At 45.3% G+C, this 18012-nt stretch overlaps 1 protein-coding gene across 4 annotated transcripts in view; it reads right to left on the reverse strand.

Annotated features, from left to right (window-relative positions):
- Window positions 1-17590, reverse strand: part of LOC106578933 (protein phosphatase 1B) — a 31255-nt gene extending 13665 nt beyond the window's left edge. For 2 of the 4 annotated variants that reach the window (XR_001322554.2, XM_014158210.2), the window contains exon 1: window positions 8205-8234. Coding sequence is in view for 1 of the 4 variants with exons in the window: in XM_014158210.2 (XP_014013685.1) it covers window positions 8205-8219 (15 nt within the window). In the remaining 3 variants the exon portion in view is untranslated. Of the gene's footprint in view, window positions 1-8204; window positions 8235-17217 lie in introns of those variants that run through there. The other 2 variants (XM_014158214.2, XM_014158213.2) reach the window with 2 other exon arrangements.
- Between the last annotated feature and the right edge of the window lie 422 nt (window positions 17591-18012).

Consider the following 18012-nt stretch of genomic DNA (forward strand, 5'->3'; position numbering starts at 1 on the left):
AGTGCCATTGCGCTGAAATACCTATGAAAATACTGTTTGATGAACTAAATTAGCTAGCAAGGTATACCAGTTATCAAAGAGGTTCGAGTTTAAGGTGACCAGATTTCTGAAATGAAAACCAGGGTCTTTTCCAGTTCAGCGGTCAATATATCATTAAAATGTCCAATGTTATTATCTATGAAATAAAAAAGGGGACAATTCCAGTTTCATGTATTTAGTCTAACAGGCTCACTGTGATAGAGAAAACAACTACAATATATCTATACTATAGAGATATACTATACTATAGAGATATACTATACTACAATATATCATTAAAATATCCAATGTTATTATCTATGAAATAAAAAAGGGGACAATTCAGTTTCATGTATTTAGTCTAACAGGCTCACTGTGATAGAGAAAACAACTATATTACAGAAACACTACAGACAAGACAGAACTGTCCCATCTGAACAGCCACTCAGTGGTTCTGGTAGTCTGAGTAGATTAAGAGCAAAGGTGAACATGAACAAAATTGAAAAAAAACCGACAATAGTATACAGTTGAAGTCAGACGTTTACTGTAATGACCTGACAAGATCATAAAGGAACATTTGTCCGGACAGAGGGTTGAGTTTACGGTTTATTAACCCAACTTCACACAGGCTACTGTTTGGCCGTAGCCCACGCCAAATGAATGAAGGATACCCTATAAAACAACCGTGACCTTCTCTTGTGAAGGCCAGAAGTAAGAGAGAGAACAATGGTCTGAACTTCCAATGCTCCATCCCCCTGCCCAAACCCCCCTCCATGCCACTCCGCCAACCACCAGGATGCCCGGCATCCGAACATTCCAGGCATTCCCGTGATAGGCAGATAGCAGGTTGATTGGCATGTCAGACCCCGCGAACACTGGGTACTGGTAAGTACAACACAACCAACTAATAGCCTAACACAACACACAGCTGTCTGTGCGGGTCGCTACACAGCCCCCCCCCACCACAAAGTCCCTTGTCCCCGATGGAACAAAGTCTCTGGGGGTGGGTGCCTGGAGAATGTCATTGCCAGAGAGGGGAATTGTGGGGGTCCCTGGGGTTTTGGGAGAAGAGGCCCCTCTGTATGGGGCTAACCTGTCCCGGTACAGTGCCACCTTTCTCCCCCTGGGAGGAAGCTGCACCCGGTAAACAACCTCCCCTACCCTTTCCAGGACACTGCAGTGACCGTCCAACTTGGTGCATCTGCCTTTTTTTCTTAGAGGGCTGTCGACCCAGACCAACTCCCCAGCCACAAAGTGCCTCAGGAAGGAGTCGTGTTCTGTCTCCTAGAGATTAATGTACTTGTGCGAAAAGTGCAAATCAATCCCAGAACAGCAAAGGACCTTGTGAAGATGCTGGAGGAAACCGGTACAAAAGTATCTATATCGACATAACCTGAAAGGCCGCTCAGCAAGGAAGAAGCCACTGCTCCAAAACCGGCAATAAAAAAGCCAGACTACAGTTCGCAACTGCAAATCGGGACAAAGATTCGTACTTTTTGTAGAAATGTCCTCTGGTCTGATGAAACAAAAATAGAACTGATTGGCCGTAATGACCATCGTTATGTTTGGAGGAAAAAGGGGGAGGCTTGTAAGCCGAAGAACACCATCCCAACCGTGAAGCATGGGGGCAGCAGCATCATGTTGTGGGGTTGCTTTGCTGCAGGAGGGACTGGTGCACTTCACAAAATAGAAGGCATCATGAGGCAGGAAAATTATGTGGATATATTGAAGCAGCATTTCAAGACATCAGTCAGGAAGTTAAAGCTTGGTCGCAAATGGGTCTTCCAAATGGACAATGACCCCAAGCATACTTCCAAAGTTGTTGCAAAATGGCTTAAGGACAACAAAGTCAAGGTATTGGAGTGGCCATCACAAAGCCCTGACCTCAATCGAATACAAAATTTGGTGGGCAGAACTGAACTGAAAAAGCGCGTGCAAGCAAGGAGGCCTACAAACCTGCCTCAGTTACACCAGCTCTGTCAGGGGGAATGGGCCAAAATTCACCCAACTTATTGTGGGAAGTTTACAAGGATTAAATGTCAGGAATTGTTCAAAACTGAGTTTAAATGCCTTTGGCTAAGGTGTATGTAAAATTCCGACTTCAACTGTATATTTCTCAGAAGAATGTATTTTCTTCAGGATTGCTGTCTTTGGCCAGCTTCTCCATGAACTCCTGGCAGGGGAGGTTGAAGTTGGTCTTCACAATAAGCATGGCCTTGATGGTAGGAACAGTGATCCTATTTCTTGCTGCTGTCCATATATCATTCATTTGGGAAAACACTCTCTCGACTGGTGCATTACTTCCAGGTAAGCACATGACAACAGACGCTAATCTAGCCAGGTTAGTGTGTGGGATGTCATTCTCTGAAGTGAGTAACCACCGTGCTCCATCTCTGACTAAGCGGTGTCTCAGATGTTTTCCATTCTTCAAATCGATCCCCCCTTCAGGAACTCTTGCAGGCCAGTAACCTCGTCAAACAATGCATCCACATTGATGGTCACATTGCAGGAAAAATGCCCCAGTGTGCCTGATGCCTTCTGGATCTCTTCACATTGAGGTTGCCTTTTTAAAATCCTGAGAAAAGATAAGATCCTGTAGGTTCATGCTCTACAACATTCGCAGAGTACGACCCTGCCTCACACAGGAAGCGGCGCAGGTCCTAATCCAGGCACTTGTCATCTCCCGTCTGGATTACTGCAACTCGCTGTTGGCTGGGCTCCCTGCCTGTGCCATTAAACCCCTACAACTCATCCAGAACGCCGCAGCCCGTCTGGTGTTCAACCTTCCCAAGTTCTCTCACGTCACCCCGCTCCTCCGCTCTCTCCACTGGCTTCCAGTTGAAGCTCGCATCCGCTACAAGACCATGGTGCTTGCCTACGGAGCTGTGAAGGGAACGGCACCTCCATACCTTCAGGCTCTGATCAGGCCCTACACCCAAACAAGGGCACTGCGTTCATCCACCACTGGCCTGCTGGCCCCCCTACCTCTGAGGAAGCACAGTTCCCGCTCAGCCCAGTCAAAACTGTTCGCTGCTCTGGCACCCCAATGGTGGAACAAGCTCCCTCACGACGCCAGGACAGCGGAGTCAATCACCACCTTCCGGAGACACCTGAAACCCCACCTCTTTAAGGAATACCTAGGATAGGATAAAGTAATCCTTCTAACCCCCCCCCTTAAAAGATTTAGATGCACTATTGTAAAGTGGTTGTTCCACTGGATATCATAAGGTGAATGCACCATTTTGTAAGTCGCTCTGGATAAGAGCGTCTGCTAAATGACTTAAATGTAAATGTAAATGTAAAAAAGGAGACAATGTAAATCTTTTAGATTATCTGTGGCTTTCTCCATGTGTGCTTTCTCCATGAGTGCAAGTAGTTCACAGCCATAGTGAAGAATGATTGGGATGTTTTGAGAAAGCTCTCTAAACATGGCTCCATTTTCCTCTAGCTCTCTCAGAAGTCATCACCTCTTGCAATCAATTTTGCCTCAACGTTTCTCACAATTACAGCAGACTCAACAGCACAGCGGTCCTAGCCTTCAAGCATCTTGATCATGTCATTGAATACAGTCAAGTTTCCATGGACAAAGGCCAGCCAAAGTTCAGTCAGTGGCTCTTCGAACATTGTTCGCAGGACAACAGGGCATTTGTCTTCGGAAAGAAAGAAGGATTTCAATGGCACATATATTTTCAGCACTCTATCTAGAGCAGGGAGCATGGATAGCCAGCGAACATGGCTGTGTCCTAAAATGTTATCATAGTCCTGGACAACAAACTCACAAAAGCTCTTCAGTCTTTCTACTCTGATATGAAAATATCTTTGTGAGCAGGTACTCAACATCATATCCAAAGTTGTTCTGGCCGTGTTATGAATGATGTGTGCAGGACAACCTAAGGCAATCACCTCCTGCTGCAGAGCATTTTTAACTTTGGTATGGACATTGACCCTCCCCAGCCTATTCAGTCCTCCAAAGTTGGTATTTGTTGTCGGCAGAGAATGTTTTCCAGGTTACATTTTTGGATGACCACCAGGACCTCAGCTGCAATTTCCTCTGCTGTTTCTCTGTTCAATTCAACAAAATCAAGCAGTTTTGTTTCCACAGATGTGCTGCCATCATACATCTTACAATATCTGACTACTATTGGCAGCAGCTTTACATGTCCGTGATTGGACGCATCAATGGACAGGGACACAAATTCAACCTGGTCTAGGTCCTGTGTTGCCAAAGTAGTTGTAAGTCGCTCTGGATAAGAGTGTCTGCTAAATGACATAAATGTAGTTCCCCATGGTGCTAACATGTTACTCACTAAGGTGTCACATTTTGTCCTAGCACATGTAAACGTTGACTCAAGCTTCCGTGCCAGTTGTGCTGTGCAGTCCATAGATCTGTAACTATGATTGTGTCGCATAGTGTGGTATGCAAAGACACCCTCCTGCACAGCTAAACCATATTCTTCTTGGGAAGGCTCTACCTTCTTGAAGAATGTGGTGACAGAGGGCATACCAACACGGGCAATCAGAGAGGCTTTATGCTTTTCATCTGTTGATGTTCTACGAATGCCGTTCTTCCGCGGCTGTCAATTGAAAGAGGAATTACAAAGGGTGCAGTGAACAATTCTATCATCTTGACCTGAGTGTATAAATGGAAATTCTCTCATGTCATAAAAAGTGCATTTCTGTTTCTTGGGAAGAGCCATTGTACCTCCGTCTGCTCTTCTTCACTCTCCTTGTGTCGCTCTTCTTACTCTCTTAACTTTTTAATTCTCCACCAATCTTTCTCCTCTTTTCTTCTCTCGTCTTCCTTTCTTTCCTTCTCTTTACCTTTCCACCTCACTCTTCTACACTCACTTCACTCTTTTTACTCCCTTAAATTTTTCCTTCTCCTTCCTTTCCAATCTTGAATAATAAATAGTACACTATTAGATAAAACACATTCCCATTGCTTGACTCATTTTTGTACATGTTATCTCAAAAACATTGTTTGGAATAATAAATTGGCAGACTCCGTAATCATATATCTTTACCTTTCCTCCATCTCCTTCACCCTTCTTCCTATCCAGTCTTCCTCCTCGCCTTCCTCTCCACTGCTGTTATCCATGAAAACATTCCTCTACTAGCCCCTCCATCCAGTCATCCCTCATCCCTCTCCACCCACTAGCCCCTCCATCCATCCATCCATCCATCCACCCCTCCATCCATCCACCCACTAGCCAGCCCCTCCATCCACTAGCCAGCCCCTCCCTCCCTCCACTAGCCCCTGCATCCATCCCTCCCTCCCTCCACTAGTCCCTGCATCATCCATCCCTCCCTCCCTCCACTAGCCCCTGCATCATCCATCCCTCCCTCCACTAGCCCCTGCATCATCCATCCCTCCCTCCACTAGTCCCTGCATCATCCATCCCTCCCTCCACTAGTCCCTGCATCATCCATCCCTCCCTCCACTAGTCCCTGCATCATCCATCCCTCCACTAGTCCCTGCATCATCCATCCCTCCCTCCCTCCACTAGCCCCTGCATCCTCCATCCCTCCCTCCACTAGCCCCTGCATCCTCCATCCCTCCCTCCACTAGTCCCTGCATCATCCATCCCTCCCTCCCTCCACTAGCCCCTGCATCATCCATCCCTCCCTCCACTAGTCCCTGCATCATCCATCCCTCCCTCCCTCCACTAGCCCCTGCATCATCCATCCCTCCCTCCACTAGTCCCTGCATCAACTATCCCTCCACTAGTCCCTGCATCATCCATCACTCCCTCCCTCCACTAGCCCCTGCATCATCCATCCCTCCCTCCACTAGCCCCTGCATCATCCATCCCTCCACAAGCCCCTGCATCATCCCTCCCTCCACAAGCCCCATGCATCCATCCCTCCCTCCCTCCACAAGCCCCTGCATCCATCTCCCCCTTCCACAAGCCCCTCCACCCACCCATCTCTCCACCCACCCATCTCTCCACTAGCCACTCCACCCATCCGTCTCTCCACCCATCCATCTCTCCACCCATCCATCTCTCCACCCAACCATCTCTCCACTAGCCACTCCATCCATCCCTCCACCCACTAGCCCCTACAGTTGAAGTCGGAAGTTTACATACAATTCAGCCAAATACTTTTAAACTCAGTTTTCACAATTCATGACATTTAATCCTAGTAAAAATTCAACTTGGTTCAAACGTTTCGGGTAGCCTTCCACAAGCTTCCTACAATAAGTTGGGTGAATTTTGGTCCATTCCTCCTGACAAAGCTGGTGTAACAGAGTCAGGTTTGTAGGCCTCCTTGCTCACACATGCTTTTCAGTTTTGCCCACAAATATTCTATGGGTTATTAGAGGGAGGGATGGATGGATGGCCACTCCAATACCTTGACTTTGTTGTCCTTAAGCCATTTTGCCACAACTTCGGAAGTATGATTGGGGTCATTGTCCATTTGGAAGACCCATTTGCGACCAAGCTTTAACTTCCTGACTGATGTCTTGAGATGTTGCTTCAAAATATCCACACAAAAAAATTCTGGGGTCTTGGCTGATTTCTTTTGATTTTCCCAAGATGTCAAGCAAGGAGGAACTGAGTTTGAAGGTAGGCCTTCTTCATCCATTCCCTAACCCCTCCCTCCCTCCATCCCCTAACCCCTCCCACTATCCATCCCTCCCTCCATCCCTCCCACTAGTCCCTATGCATCCATCCACTAGCTCATCCATCCCTCCCACTATTCCCTCTGCATCCATTCACTAGCCCCTCCATCCATCCACTAGCCCCTCCATCCATCCATTCACTAGCCCCTCCATCCATCCACTAGCCCCTCCATCCATCCATCCACTAGCCCCTCCATCCATCCATCCATCCACAAGCCCCTCCCTCCATCCACTAGCCCCCCATCCATCCATCCACTAGCCCCCCATCTATCCATCCATCCACTAGCCCCCCATCCATCCATCCACTAGCCCCCCATCCATCCATCCACTAGCCCCTCCCTCCATCCACTAGCCCCTCCCTCCATCCACTAGCCCCTCCTCCATCCATCCACAAGCCCCTCCCTCCATCCACAAGCCCCCCCATCCAGCCATCCACTAGCCCCCCCATCCATCCACAAGCCCCCCCATCCACCCATCCATCCACTAGCCCCTCCATCCACCCATCCATCCACTAGCCCCTCCATCCACCCATCCATCCACTAGCCCCTCCACCCATCCATCCACTAGCCCCTCCATCCATCCATCCACTAGCCCCTCCATCCATCCATCCATCCATCCATCCATCCACTAGCCCCTCCATCCATCCATCCATCCACTAGCCCCTCCATCCATCCATCCATCCACTAGCCCCTCCATCCATCCATCCATCCATCCACTAGCCCCTCCATCCATCCATCCATCCATCCACTAGCCCCTCCATCCATCCATCCATCCATCCACTAGCCCCTCCATCCATCCATCCATCCACTAGCCCCTCCATCCATCCATCCATCCACTAGCCCCTCCATCCATCCATCCATCCACTAGCCCCTCCATCCATCCATCCACTAGCCCCTCCATCCATCCATCCACTAGCCCCTCCATCCATCCATCCACTAGCCCCTCCGTCCATCCATCCACTAGCCCCTCCAGCCATCCATCCACTAGCCCATCCATCCACTAGCCCATCCATTCACTAGCCCATCCATCCATCCACTAGCCCATCCATCCATCCACTAGCCCCTCGATCCCTCCCACCCCTCCCCTATGCATCCATCCATCCACTAGCCCATCCATCCATCCACTAGCCCCTCCATCCCTCCCACCCCTCCCCTATGCATCCATCCATCCACTAGCCCCATAACTCAATCATCTTCACCTCTAGGCTACCTCTTCCTCATTTGTGTGCGCTTTGTGGTCCACCAGCCACAGCCCACGTTTCACCAGCCACTCACATTTTTGTCCAATCCAAGAAATCACATGCACATGGTTTGTAATGTTAAAACAATATATCAAAGTGTATTCTATCCCTTTTCCAGCAGGCAAGGTCTTCATCTTTCTGTCTATTGTATGAACCCATGCAGTACCCCACCCTGCTTTCACCACCATAGCGTTTAGACTCTCTTCCAGCACTGACATACGCACAGAACTATGGGAAGAAAATAAATATATACACACATACAACCGCTCCCAAATGCTGTGACCACCCGCCAATGTGGCTAGTAAGAATAGACATTCTTACCAGACAATCTAGCATTTTGCTGGTGGCTGGTGTTGATTTCCCACTCCGTCAGTGTCTCTCTCTGTCATGTTAGGCAGCAGTACTACTCTCTAAAAATAAAACAAACTCACTATGCAGTTTAGGCTTCATTCAGCTACCTCAGTCCACACAATCTCGCAAAATGGGAGCAGTGTGTGTACGGTGTTAGAGGTAGTCGCATAGCCCAGCCTGAAACAACAGGGAAACACACCTTTCTTAGCACCCCCTTTACTCACCTGTGTCATTTAAGATGGACTGCCACACACACACGTGACATAGGCATAGCTGTTATTGAGACACATACACCCCCTAACTTGTACGAAAGAAAGCACACACTCGACCATTCAACCCTCAGACCGAAACCAGATTTCCCACACAGAGGCTTTTTTCTGCATTAGAAAAGTGATCAAAAGGGGTGGCAAAACATTTTCTGTGGAAATTTAAAGCTAGTCAGCGGACGTTGCATAAGCTGCACAGCAAATATTGCAATAAGCAAGATACATGACTTCACTCTCAGTCAAACATAGCCGTGCACATGCACCGATACGTCGCTTCACACACACAATGTGGGAGCCAGGGGACCAAGATAGCGCCGAAGTTAAGCCTCGCACTCCAACGCTCTTAGTTGTTGCTGAAATGTACCCACTATGCGGTTACTTTGCGCATCTACGTCATATCGCCGAGTCCACCTTTAAAACGACTAAAAGCGGATATAAACCATGTAGGAAAGAGAATGAACCTATAACTTGATGATAAAAGCACCAAGATTTTTTTTAAAACAAGGGGGGGAACATTGTTGTCAAGGCCCCAATGATTTTGTTAAGTTTGAGTCACTCAGATAGGATAAGAAAATGGCATGAACCATGACAAAATGTGTAGAATTGCAGGAAATTTGCTTTAAAAACGGCAACATTTGGTCTCTGCGGCCAAGAGGGGCTCAAAAATGTACAGTCGGCGATCGCGCCATTGGCCAAGCCCACTGCCCCGGCCCGGTCACGCCCACCACCTAAGCCCCATTTTGATCCTGAAAAATCCCTGACATGGCTGCCAAGATCCACTGGCTCTGCAGAGGGAATGAGCTCTGAGTTCAGCTCTGTGGTCACACACACACAAGTACACTTTTTTAAACTGTTCACAGATCCATTTAGAATCTTCCAATATACTGCTTCTTGTCTATAGGCTCCACTCACTTAATCACCCAGTCAACACACACACACCCCAAACCACATTCTGGGTTTGAGTCATTCTGGCCAACACCCAGACACACCCATCTCATGGCATATAATGTACACACAAACAACCTTCTGCAGACAATGCTCATCTTGCCCTGACCAGAGCCCTCTGGCCTCAAGCCCAGCCAGGGAGCGAGAGTTAGCATCTCACCTTTAGGACATGATCTGCTGTTCTCCCAGTCCATACTAAGTGGCCCCATCTCATATCAACTCTGCCTAACCTGGTTCTAGACCCTACACACTAGGGATGGTTAATGGAATATCTGGATAAACGAAAGGACGTTAGTACTCGATAACTTCATGTGTTCAGTTTTGGAGAAAAAAAATGGTATGCCTATTTTAACAATGAAAAAGCTTTGTCTAAATGTAATTATACTTGACATTGGCATGACATTTGAGATTCTAACTTTATTTATAAAACAAACTTTAAAATATAGTGTTCTCCAATGGTGTGCTGCGCATATAGCCCTCCAGGCTACCCTGACAGTATGCTATTTTCCCCCCATTTCAAAGAGCAAGTACAGGTGAGTTTCCAAAAGACATGTAACAGAGCAAAGTAAAACACTCACCATAAAACCCTTTTGTAACAGAATCAGGTCTATCAGGGCGAAAATGAGACTTCTCTTTCGCTGTTGACAACTTAATGAAGAAAAGCACACTGTCCGCTGTTTACCTCTGCCATGGGCATTTGCGTCATTCAGACTGGTTATTTTTTTTTTTTTAGAATGACAATTCGTATTTTAGTAAAAAAAAAAAAAATTTGCATAGAAAGTCTTGGGCGGACCACAAGTGTTTATTCGGGCCGCCTATGTCCAAACAGTAAAAAAAATCTATTATTCGGGGTGAAAAAAAGATTTGTGAAAACTTAAAACGACTAAAACCAGGGAGAATCTAAAACTCAAAAAATTATGCATTTGAGTATTTTTGTCATTGATTTGGTTATAATTTGACCTGTGTGCCGCCCTATGAGACTCCCAATCACGGCCGGTTGTGATACAGTCTGGAATCGAACCAGGGCCTGTAATGACACCTCTAGCACTGAGATGCAGTGCCTTAGACCGCTGCGCCACTCGGGAGGACCCTGAGTGTTTGAGTCAGATAAGCAATGGCAAAATGTGTAGAATTGCAGGAAATTTGCTTTGAAACAGCAAAATGTCACTGCGGCCAACAGGAGGGCCTGTACATTTTTGGGTCGACAGCCTCACCATTGGCCACGCCCTTGACACACCTGCTGACAGCAGGAATGGCCACAAGAGTTGTAGCCAGAGATTTTAATGTTCATTTCTCTACTATAAGCCGCCTCCAATACCATTTTAGAGAATTTGGAAGTATGTCCAACCGGCCTCCAAACCGCAGACCACGTGTAACCACGCCAGCCCAGGACCTCCACATCCGGCTTCTTCACCTGCGGGATGGTCTGAGACCAGCCACCCGGACAGCTGATGAAACTGGGTTTGCAAAACTGAAAGATTGTTGCACAAACTTCCAGAAACAGTCACCGGTGTCTTCACCAGACTGTAGTTCGGCATCGTAACAGAGTTCAGTGGGAAAAGGCTCACCTTCGATGGCCACTGGCACGCTGGAGAAGTGGCAGACGTGTGGGTGAGCGGTTTGCTGATGCCAACGTTGTGAGCAGTGACCCATGGTGGCGGCCGGGGTTATGGTATGGGCAGGCATAAACAACAGACAACCAACACATTTGATCTATGGCAATTTGAATGCACAGAGATATCGTGACAAGATCCTGAGGCCCATTGTCGTGCCATTCATCTGCCACCGTCACCTCATGTTTCAGCATGATAATGCACAGCCCCATATACAATTCCTGGAAGGTGAAAATGGCCTACTTACTCAGACATACCACCCATTGAGCATGTTTGGGATGCTCTGGATCAACTTGTATGACAGCGTGTCACAGTTCCCGCCAATATCAAGCAACTTCGCACAGCCATTGGAGAGGAGTGGGAGAACATTCCACAACAGTCTGATCAACTCGATGCGAAGGAGGTGTCGTACTGCATGAGGCAAATGGTCACACCAGATACTGACTGATTTTCTGATCCATGGCCCCACCTTTTTTTTTAAGGTATCTGTGACCAACAGATGTATAAATGTATTCCCAGTCATGTGGAATCCATAGAGTTGGGCCTAATGACCGATTTCCCTATATGAACTGTAACTCAGTAAAATCTATGTAATTGTTGCATGTTGCACTTATATTTTTGTTCAGTATACATTTGACCGTCGTGCTTATCGGTCTATTTGCATAATACAGTGGAATTAAATTGGCGTGTGTGTATTCATTAGTCATCATGTAGCCTAGTGGTTAGAGAATTGGACCAGTAATCGAAAGGTTGCTAGGAAAAAAAAATCACAGAGCTGACAAGGTAAAAATCTGTCGTTCTGCCCCTGAACAAGGAAGTTAACCCACTGTTCCTAGGTCATCATTGTAAATAAGAATTTGTTCTTAACTGACTTGCCTAGTTAAAAAAAGGTCAAATAAAAAATGACTTATACAACTATGACACGCGTACATCATACGCAGCCCCCTTTTGAGCAGGATTTCTCCTGCAGCTGCTCAGCTGATTGACTGCTGGACTAAAACCTGCTTTTATAAGCCCATTTATTGAGCAACAATTATAAATGCAAACGTGTTAAAAACAGTTTTGTTGCATGAAAATAGCTACTATTTTCATTTCTCAACTGGAAGCCTAATTGAAGCGCACCTCCCATTCACCAAGTGCTGTCAACAGGCTCTCGGCGCATCACCATCACTTTACAAAAGGGAGCTGGAGGCAGTATGCATTTTGAAAACATAGGCCTACTTAATTATGGGAAACCTGAATGTTTTACTATATATTAAGAGGCATGTCTTACCTTGCTTCAAATTAGCCTATAGACAAATACGACCATGGAAACACGGAGGCAATTATTTTATAACGACTTCATAGTCGGCGTGTGAGTTTCAAGTTTGGGGAAGCTTACAATTTATCCTACCATGTCTACTGATCTGCATGCCAGTTATCATTTCCTATATGTACATTTGCATGGAACAGTTATTTCATTAATAACTTATTTCAAGATAATTGTCACGTGGTTAATCATAAAAATCTACTAATGCGAGATCACCAGCCTCTGCCATATGGACACATTGATACACCGTGATCCAGCCTCTGCCATATGGACACATTGATACACCGTGATCACCAGCCTCTGCCATATGGACACATTGATACACCGTGATCACCAGCCTCTGCCATATGGACACATTGATACACCGTGATCACCAGCCTCTGCCATATGGACACATTGATACACCGTGATCACCAGCCTCTGCCATATGGACACATTGATACACCGCGATCCAGCCTCTGCCATATGGACACATTGATACACCGCGATCACCAGCCTCTGCCATATAGACACATTGATACACCGTGATCCAGCCTCTGCCATATGGACACATTGATACACCGTGATCACCAGCCTCTGCCATATGGACACATTGATACACCGTGATCACCAGCCTCTGCCATATGGACACATTGATACACCGTGATCACCAGCCTCTGCCATATGGACACATTGATACACCGTGATCCAGCCTCTGCCATATGGACACATTGATACACCGTGATCCAGCCTCTGCCATATAGACACATTGATACACCGTGATCTATTGGCGGCTAAAATGAGCGCATAAAACTCAGCCTATAGGCCAATGCAGCAGTAGGCCAAAATCTTCCATTGTCAACTAAGTCAAAATACACAAAGCCGACAAAAAAAGTTGAAAATGATCAATTCAGGTTCTTTCAAATGTAATTAATCTCTACTCCGCCTGTCTGCCTCACTTTCTATGTCTTAGACTGCTCTTTTGATCAATTCCCCATTACATATGTTTACTACCAGTGACAAATGTAATGTGGAATTTATGAAAATAAACAAAAGGGAAAACAATTCACACAACAAAACGATGAATGTGCAAGAATTGGCAGGAGACAGCTGAACCATTCTGGCGAGAAACGCGCCTATATCTTCGCCACAACCCCCTCCTCGTCTTAATTTTTAATTATACTCAAGACATCTTCACACATATTTTAGATGTTTTCCACTGATGGCCGCAACTCAATAATAAGCTAGGCCTATTGCCACGTGCGCTGGCCAAATTACACAATTCCCAAATAGGCATACATGCTTGTGATTTTAAACAATCCACAGCTATAAAAAATAAAAAGCAAATGATCCTCAATTCCTCTGTGGCTAAGTCACGCTTTCTGATGAGGTGTTTTTCTATTCTGACAGGAGTAATGATATTATTTTTGTTAATTTCTTTCAATAGCCTACACATCCTCATTCTCCTGAAGTCAAAGGCACAATCCTAGTCATATTAACAACCCATCTTAGTTGTTGCATCTTTAGATTTCCCCTCTATGTTTCTAATAGAGATGTATCTCTGTCACATGGAAAAGCTCTAAGATGCGCTGTTTAGAATGGAGTTTTCCTGCCAATTGCGATTGGCAAAAGTTTGAAAATGAAGTTTTATTGGTTGCTTCATTAGAGATGCATGTTCTGTTAAGATGAATTACCATAATTGAAATGTGATTTTTCATTCTGAGCACCGTGGGTGGACTCCCTCATGGGTTATGTACACCATTCCCTGTCAAGTTGTCGGGCACCACATTTTCCTAACTGAAACCCTGGTACGGCCGTACAGAGATTGTATGGCCAAACATAACAGATTGAGCCAATGGAGTCATCAGGTCGGGGGGGTGATTACACCTAAAAAAGAATAATTAAAGAAAACACAATATGTCCGCCTTTGAACGTATACGCAGTACCAGTCAAAAGTATGGACACACCTACTCATTCAAGGGTTTTTCTTCTTCACACTTGGTAGAATAATAGTGAAGACATCAAAACTATAAAATAACATATGGAATCATGTAGTAGCCCAAAAAAAAGTGTTAAATATATTTTAGATTCTTCAAATAGCCACCCTTTGCCTTGATGGCAAATTTGCACACTCTTGGCATTCTCTCAACCAGCTTCATGAGGTAGTCACCTGGAATGCATTTCAATAAACAGGTGTGCCTTGTTAAACGTAAATGTATGGAATTTCTTTCCTTCTTACTGTGTTTGAGTCAATCAGTTCTGTTGTGACATGGTAGGTGTGGTATACAGAAGATAGCCCTATTTGGTTAAAGACCAAGTCCATATTATGGCAAGGACAGCTTAAATAAGCAAAGAGAAACGACAGCCCATCATTACTAAGATATGAAGGTCAGTCAATCTGAATAATTCCAAGAAGTTTGAAAGTTTCTTCAAGTGCAGTTGCAAAAACCAAGCGCTACGATGAAACCGGCTCTCATGAGGACCGCCACAGGAAAGGAAGACCCAGAGTTACCTCTGCTACAGAGCATAAGTTCATTAAAATTAATTGCACCTCAGATTGCAGCCCAAATAAATGCTTCACAATGTTCAAGTAACAGATACGTCAAGATCAACTGTTCAGAATAGACTGCTTGAATCAGGCCTTCATGGTCAAATTACTGCAAAGAAACCACTACTAAAAGGACACCAGTAAAAAGAAGGGACTTTCCAAGAAACACAAGCAATGGACATTAGACTGGTGGAAATCTGTCCTTTGGTCTGATGAGTCCAATCGCCATGTCTTTGTGAGACGCAGAGTAGGTGAACGAATGATCTCCACATGAGGTTCCCACCGTGAAGCATGGAGGAGGTGTGATGGTGCTTTGCTGGTGACACTGTCAGTGATTTATTTAGAATTCAAGGCACACTTAACCAGCATGGCTACCACAGCATTGTGCAGCAATACACCATCCCATCTGGTTTGTGCTTAGTGGGACTATCGTTTGTTTTTCAACAGGACAATGACCCAACAAACCTCCAGGCTGTGTAAGGGCTATTTGATCAAGAAGGAGAGTGTTGGAGTGCTGCATCAGATGGCCTGGCCTCCACAATCACTCGACCTCAACCCATTTGAGATGGTTTGGGATGATTTTGACTGCAGAGTGAAGGAAAAGCAGGAAACAAGTGTTCAGCATATGTGGGAACACCTTCAAGACTGGTTGAGAGATTGCCTTGATGACAGCTTTGCACAGTCTTGGCAAAGGGTGGCTACTTTGAAGAATCTCAAATGTATTTTGATTTGTTTAAAAAAATTTGGTAACTACATGATTCCAACTGTGTTATTTCATAGTTTTGATGTCTTCACTATTATTCCACAATGTAGAAAAGAGTAAAAAATAAAGAATAACCCCGGAATGAGTAGGTGTGTCCAAAATGTTGACTGGTTCATCTTACTCTCAGAATGGGTGGAAACCTATCCAGTCGAATTAGATCTACAGCCCAGCACCAACACACCTGATACAGCTAACCGAGATCTTGATGGGAGTTGATTAGTGGAACCAATCATGTCTGTTAGTGCTGGTCTGGAACTAATACCTGCACACCCTGTATCTCTCCAGGACCAGGGGAGAAGATCAGTGTCTGTTAAGAGTCTAACATTTTGGTTTCAGAACATTTATAGTTACATTCGGCCTGAACACGACCCTGTACTGAACCTTTCATCCTCTCACTCCATTTCCCTGCCTTGTCTCTTCTCCCTATTCTCCATCTTAGTTCCAGTAGTGATAAAGATAGGGCTGTGTCAATGCTAAAGGTCTGTCCAAGTTAACATAACATTCATCCATCCTAGAGTCACTGCATATTTCTTGTGTTTTTATCTTATTTAACTCTGCATCATTAGGAAAGAGCTTATAAGTAAGCATTTCACTGTAAGGTCTACACCTGTTGTATTCGGTGCATGTGACAAATACATTTTTATTTGAGTCACTACTCTGTGTATACCTTTATATACCTGAAGAATAGCTAGGGGGTCAGAGTCTAGGTGACCTTACACAATCTGGGTCAGCAGGTGACGGACCTCGCCCACTGCCCCTCAAGGGTCACACCAGACTGCCACACACCCCCCACCTGGCCCACTGCTACACCGACACCAAACCATAGAGGCCCTGCTCTAACTGTGCAGTAGCAGGGGTTTGTAGCATGGTGAATGCACCAGTCCTGGGTTAAGATTCTACCATGGATGGGTCACAAATTAGAAAGCTACATTTATGGTAATATTCAAAATCACCCAGACTGGCCATCACAGACCACCAGCATTGCTTTAGTTAACTAGTTGGATAGTTATCTAACTGTAGTCAATGGTTAACGTCAGTTAGCCAAATGCCAGTATGTGTCTGACTGAGTTATAAAATGCAGTTGAGGAGAAAGCGCAGCAAAATGTGGAGTGGGGGAGGCGATTATATAATTAACTGTGCTAATAATATTACATTTGATCCGATTAGGTTAAACGCGTTAAACACAACTGCCAACAAACCAAACGATACAGTTAACTGGCAAGATGTCACCTGAAAAATAGGTGGCTAACGTTAGTTAGGTAAATTGTTGGCAAAACAATGACAGTTCCCAGCCTACGCACGGAATTGGAAAACAATTGATGCACCTTTTAGACGGCGTTGGCAGTCAAACGCAAGTAGCCAAAGCAGCTAACTTGCTAGCTAATGTTAGCTGCTACCCAAACTAACGTTACACAACAGCATGCGAGAATCAATAGAGTAGCTATTTCTGCGATAACGTCAGATAGCTAAATGCTAATAGGCCATGCTAGGCTAACATTAGCAAGCTAGCCTAGCCAACAACGATTGCCCCACCAGCTAAACCTCTTCACTTATACTTACGTTTCCAACTGTAAAACGAATGTAGATGTTTTTGAGGTCCCTGTGTAGTGGGTATTTTCGTGGTGTGGTGTCGAGCTAGCTGACGTTATCTTGTTTTGTTTCCTTATTTGACAAAACAAAATCGGCGAGTTTGGCCTCAGATGAGTGGCGATAATTCCTTTCTCGGCGGTTCCCTGTTCGGATGGCGTAGGTTTTTACGCATGTTTGACACTAACTAAGTTTGTCACATCAGGCACAAAAAAAGTGTTCTGTACGTCTCTAAACAAATATGGGCAGTCAGTAATAGTTAGCTAGCTATAATAGACAACACAGACGAATCTCGCACTTTCGTCCTTTGGCTGCTGAACAAGAGGAGGTGCTATTTTCGATATTCGTTCGCTGGTTGGTCAAAAATTCTCGAAGACGCTAACATTGATTTGTTGAAATCACTGTCAATCAGTTCTGCCCCCCCCGTTCAAATCTGTCGTTTCATTGGTTGTTGTGTGTTCTTCTAACATTTCGCAAAGTTGCGCTCGTTTTCCCCATGGCGTGTCCTGAGATCAGCAGATGAGTTAAGGGGTCAGTTACAACTAAACAGGAGTTTTTAGTTAGACGAGATTAACAACTATATGATTAAAAAACACACATAAAACACACAACTCCACACTACAAATTCTCCAGTGTTAAAAAACAACTAAATTAAAACCGAGTGTTAAATCAACACTGAAAGTGTGGAGTCTGTGGACCCATAGATACTGGAACCGTGTTAAATGAACAAACTGGTTAGTGTAAAGCCTTATTCAAATACATCCCAGA

The sequence above is a fragment of the Salmo salar genome, chromosome ssa19 (assembly GCF_905237065.1).
Source record: "Salmo salar chromosome ssa19, Ssal_v3.1, whole genome shotgun sequence".
In the NCBI taxonomy this organism is placed as follows: domain Eukaryota; kingdom Metazoa; phylum Chordata; class Actinopteri; order Salmoniformes; family Salmonidae; genus Salmo; species Salmo salar.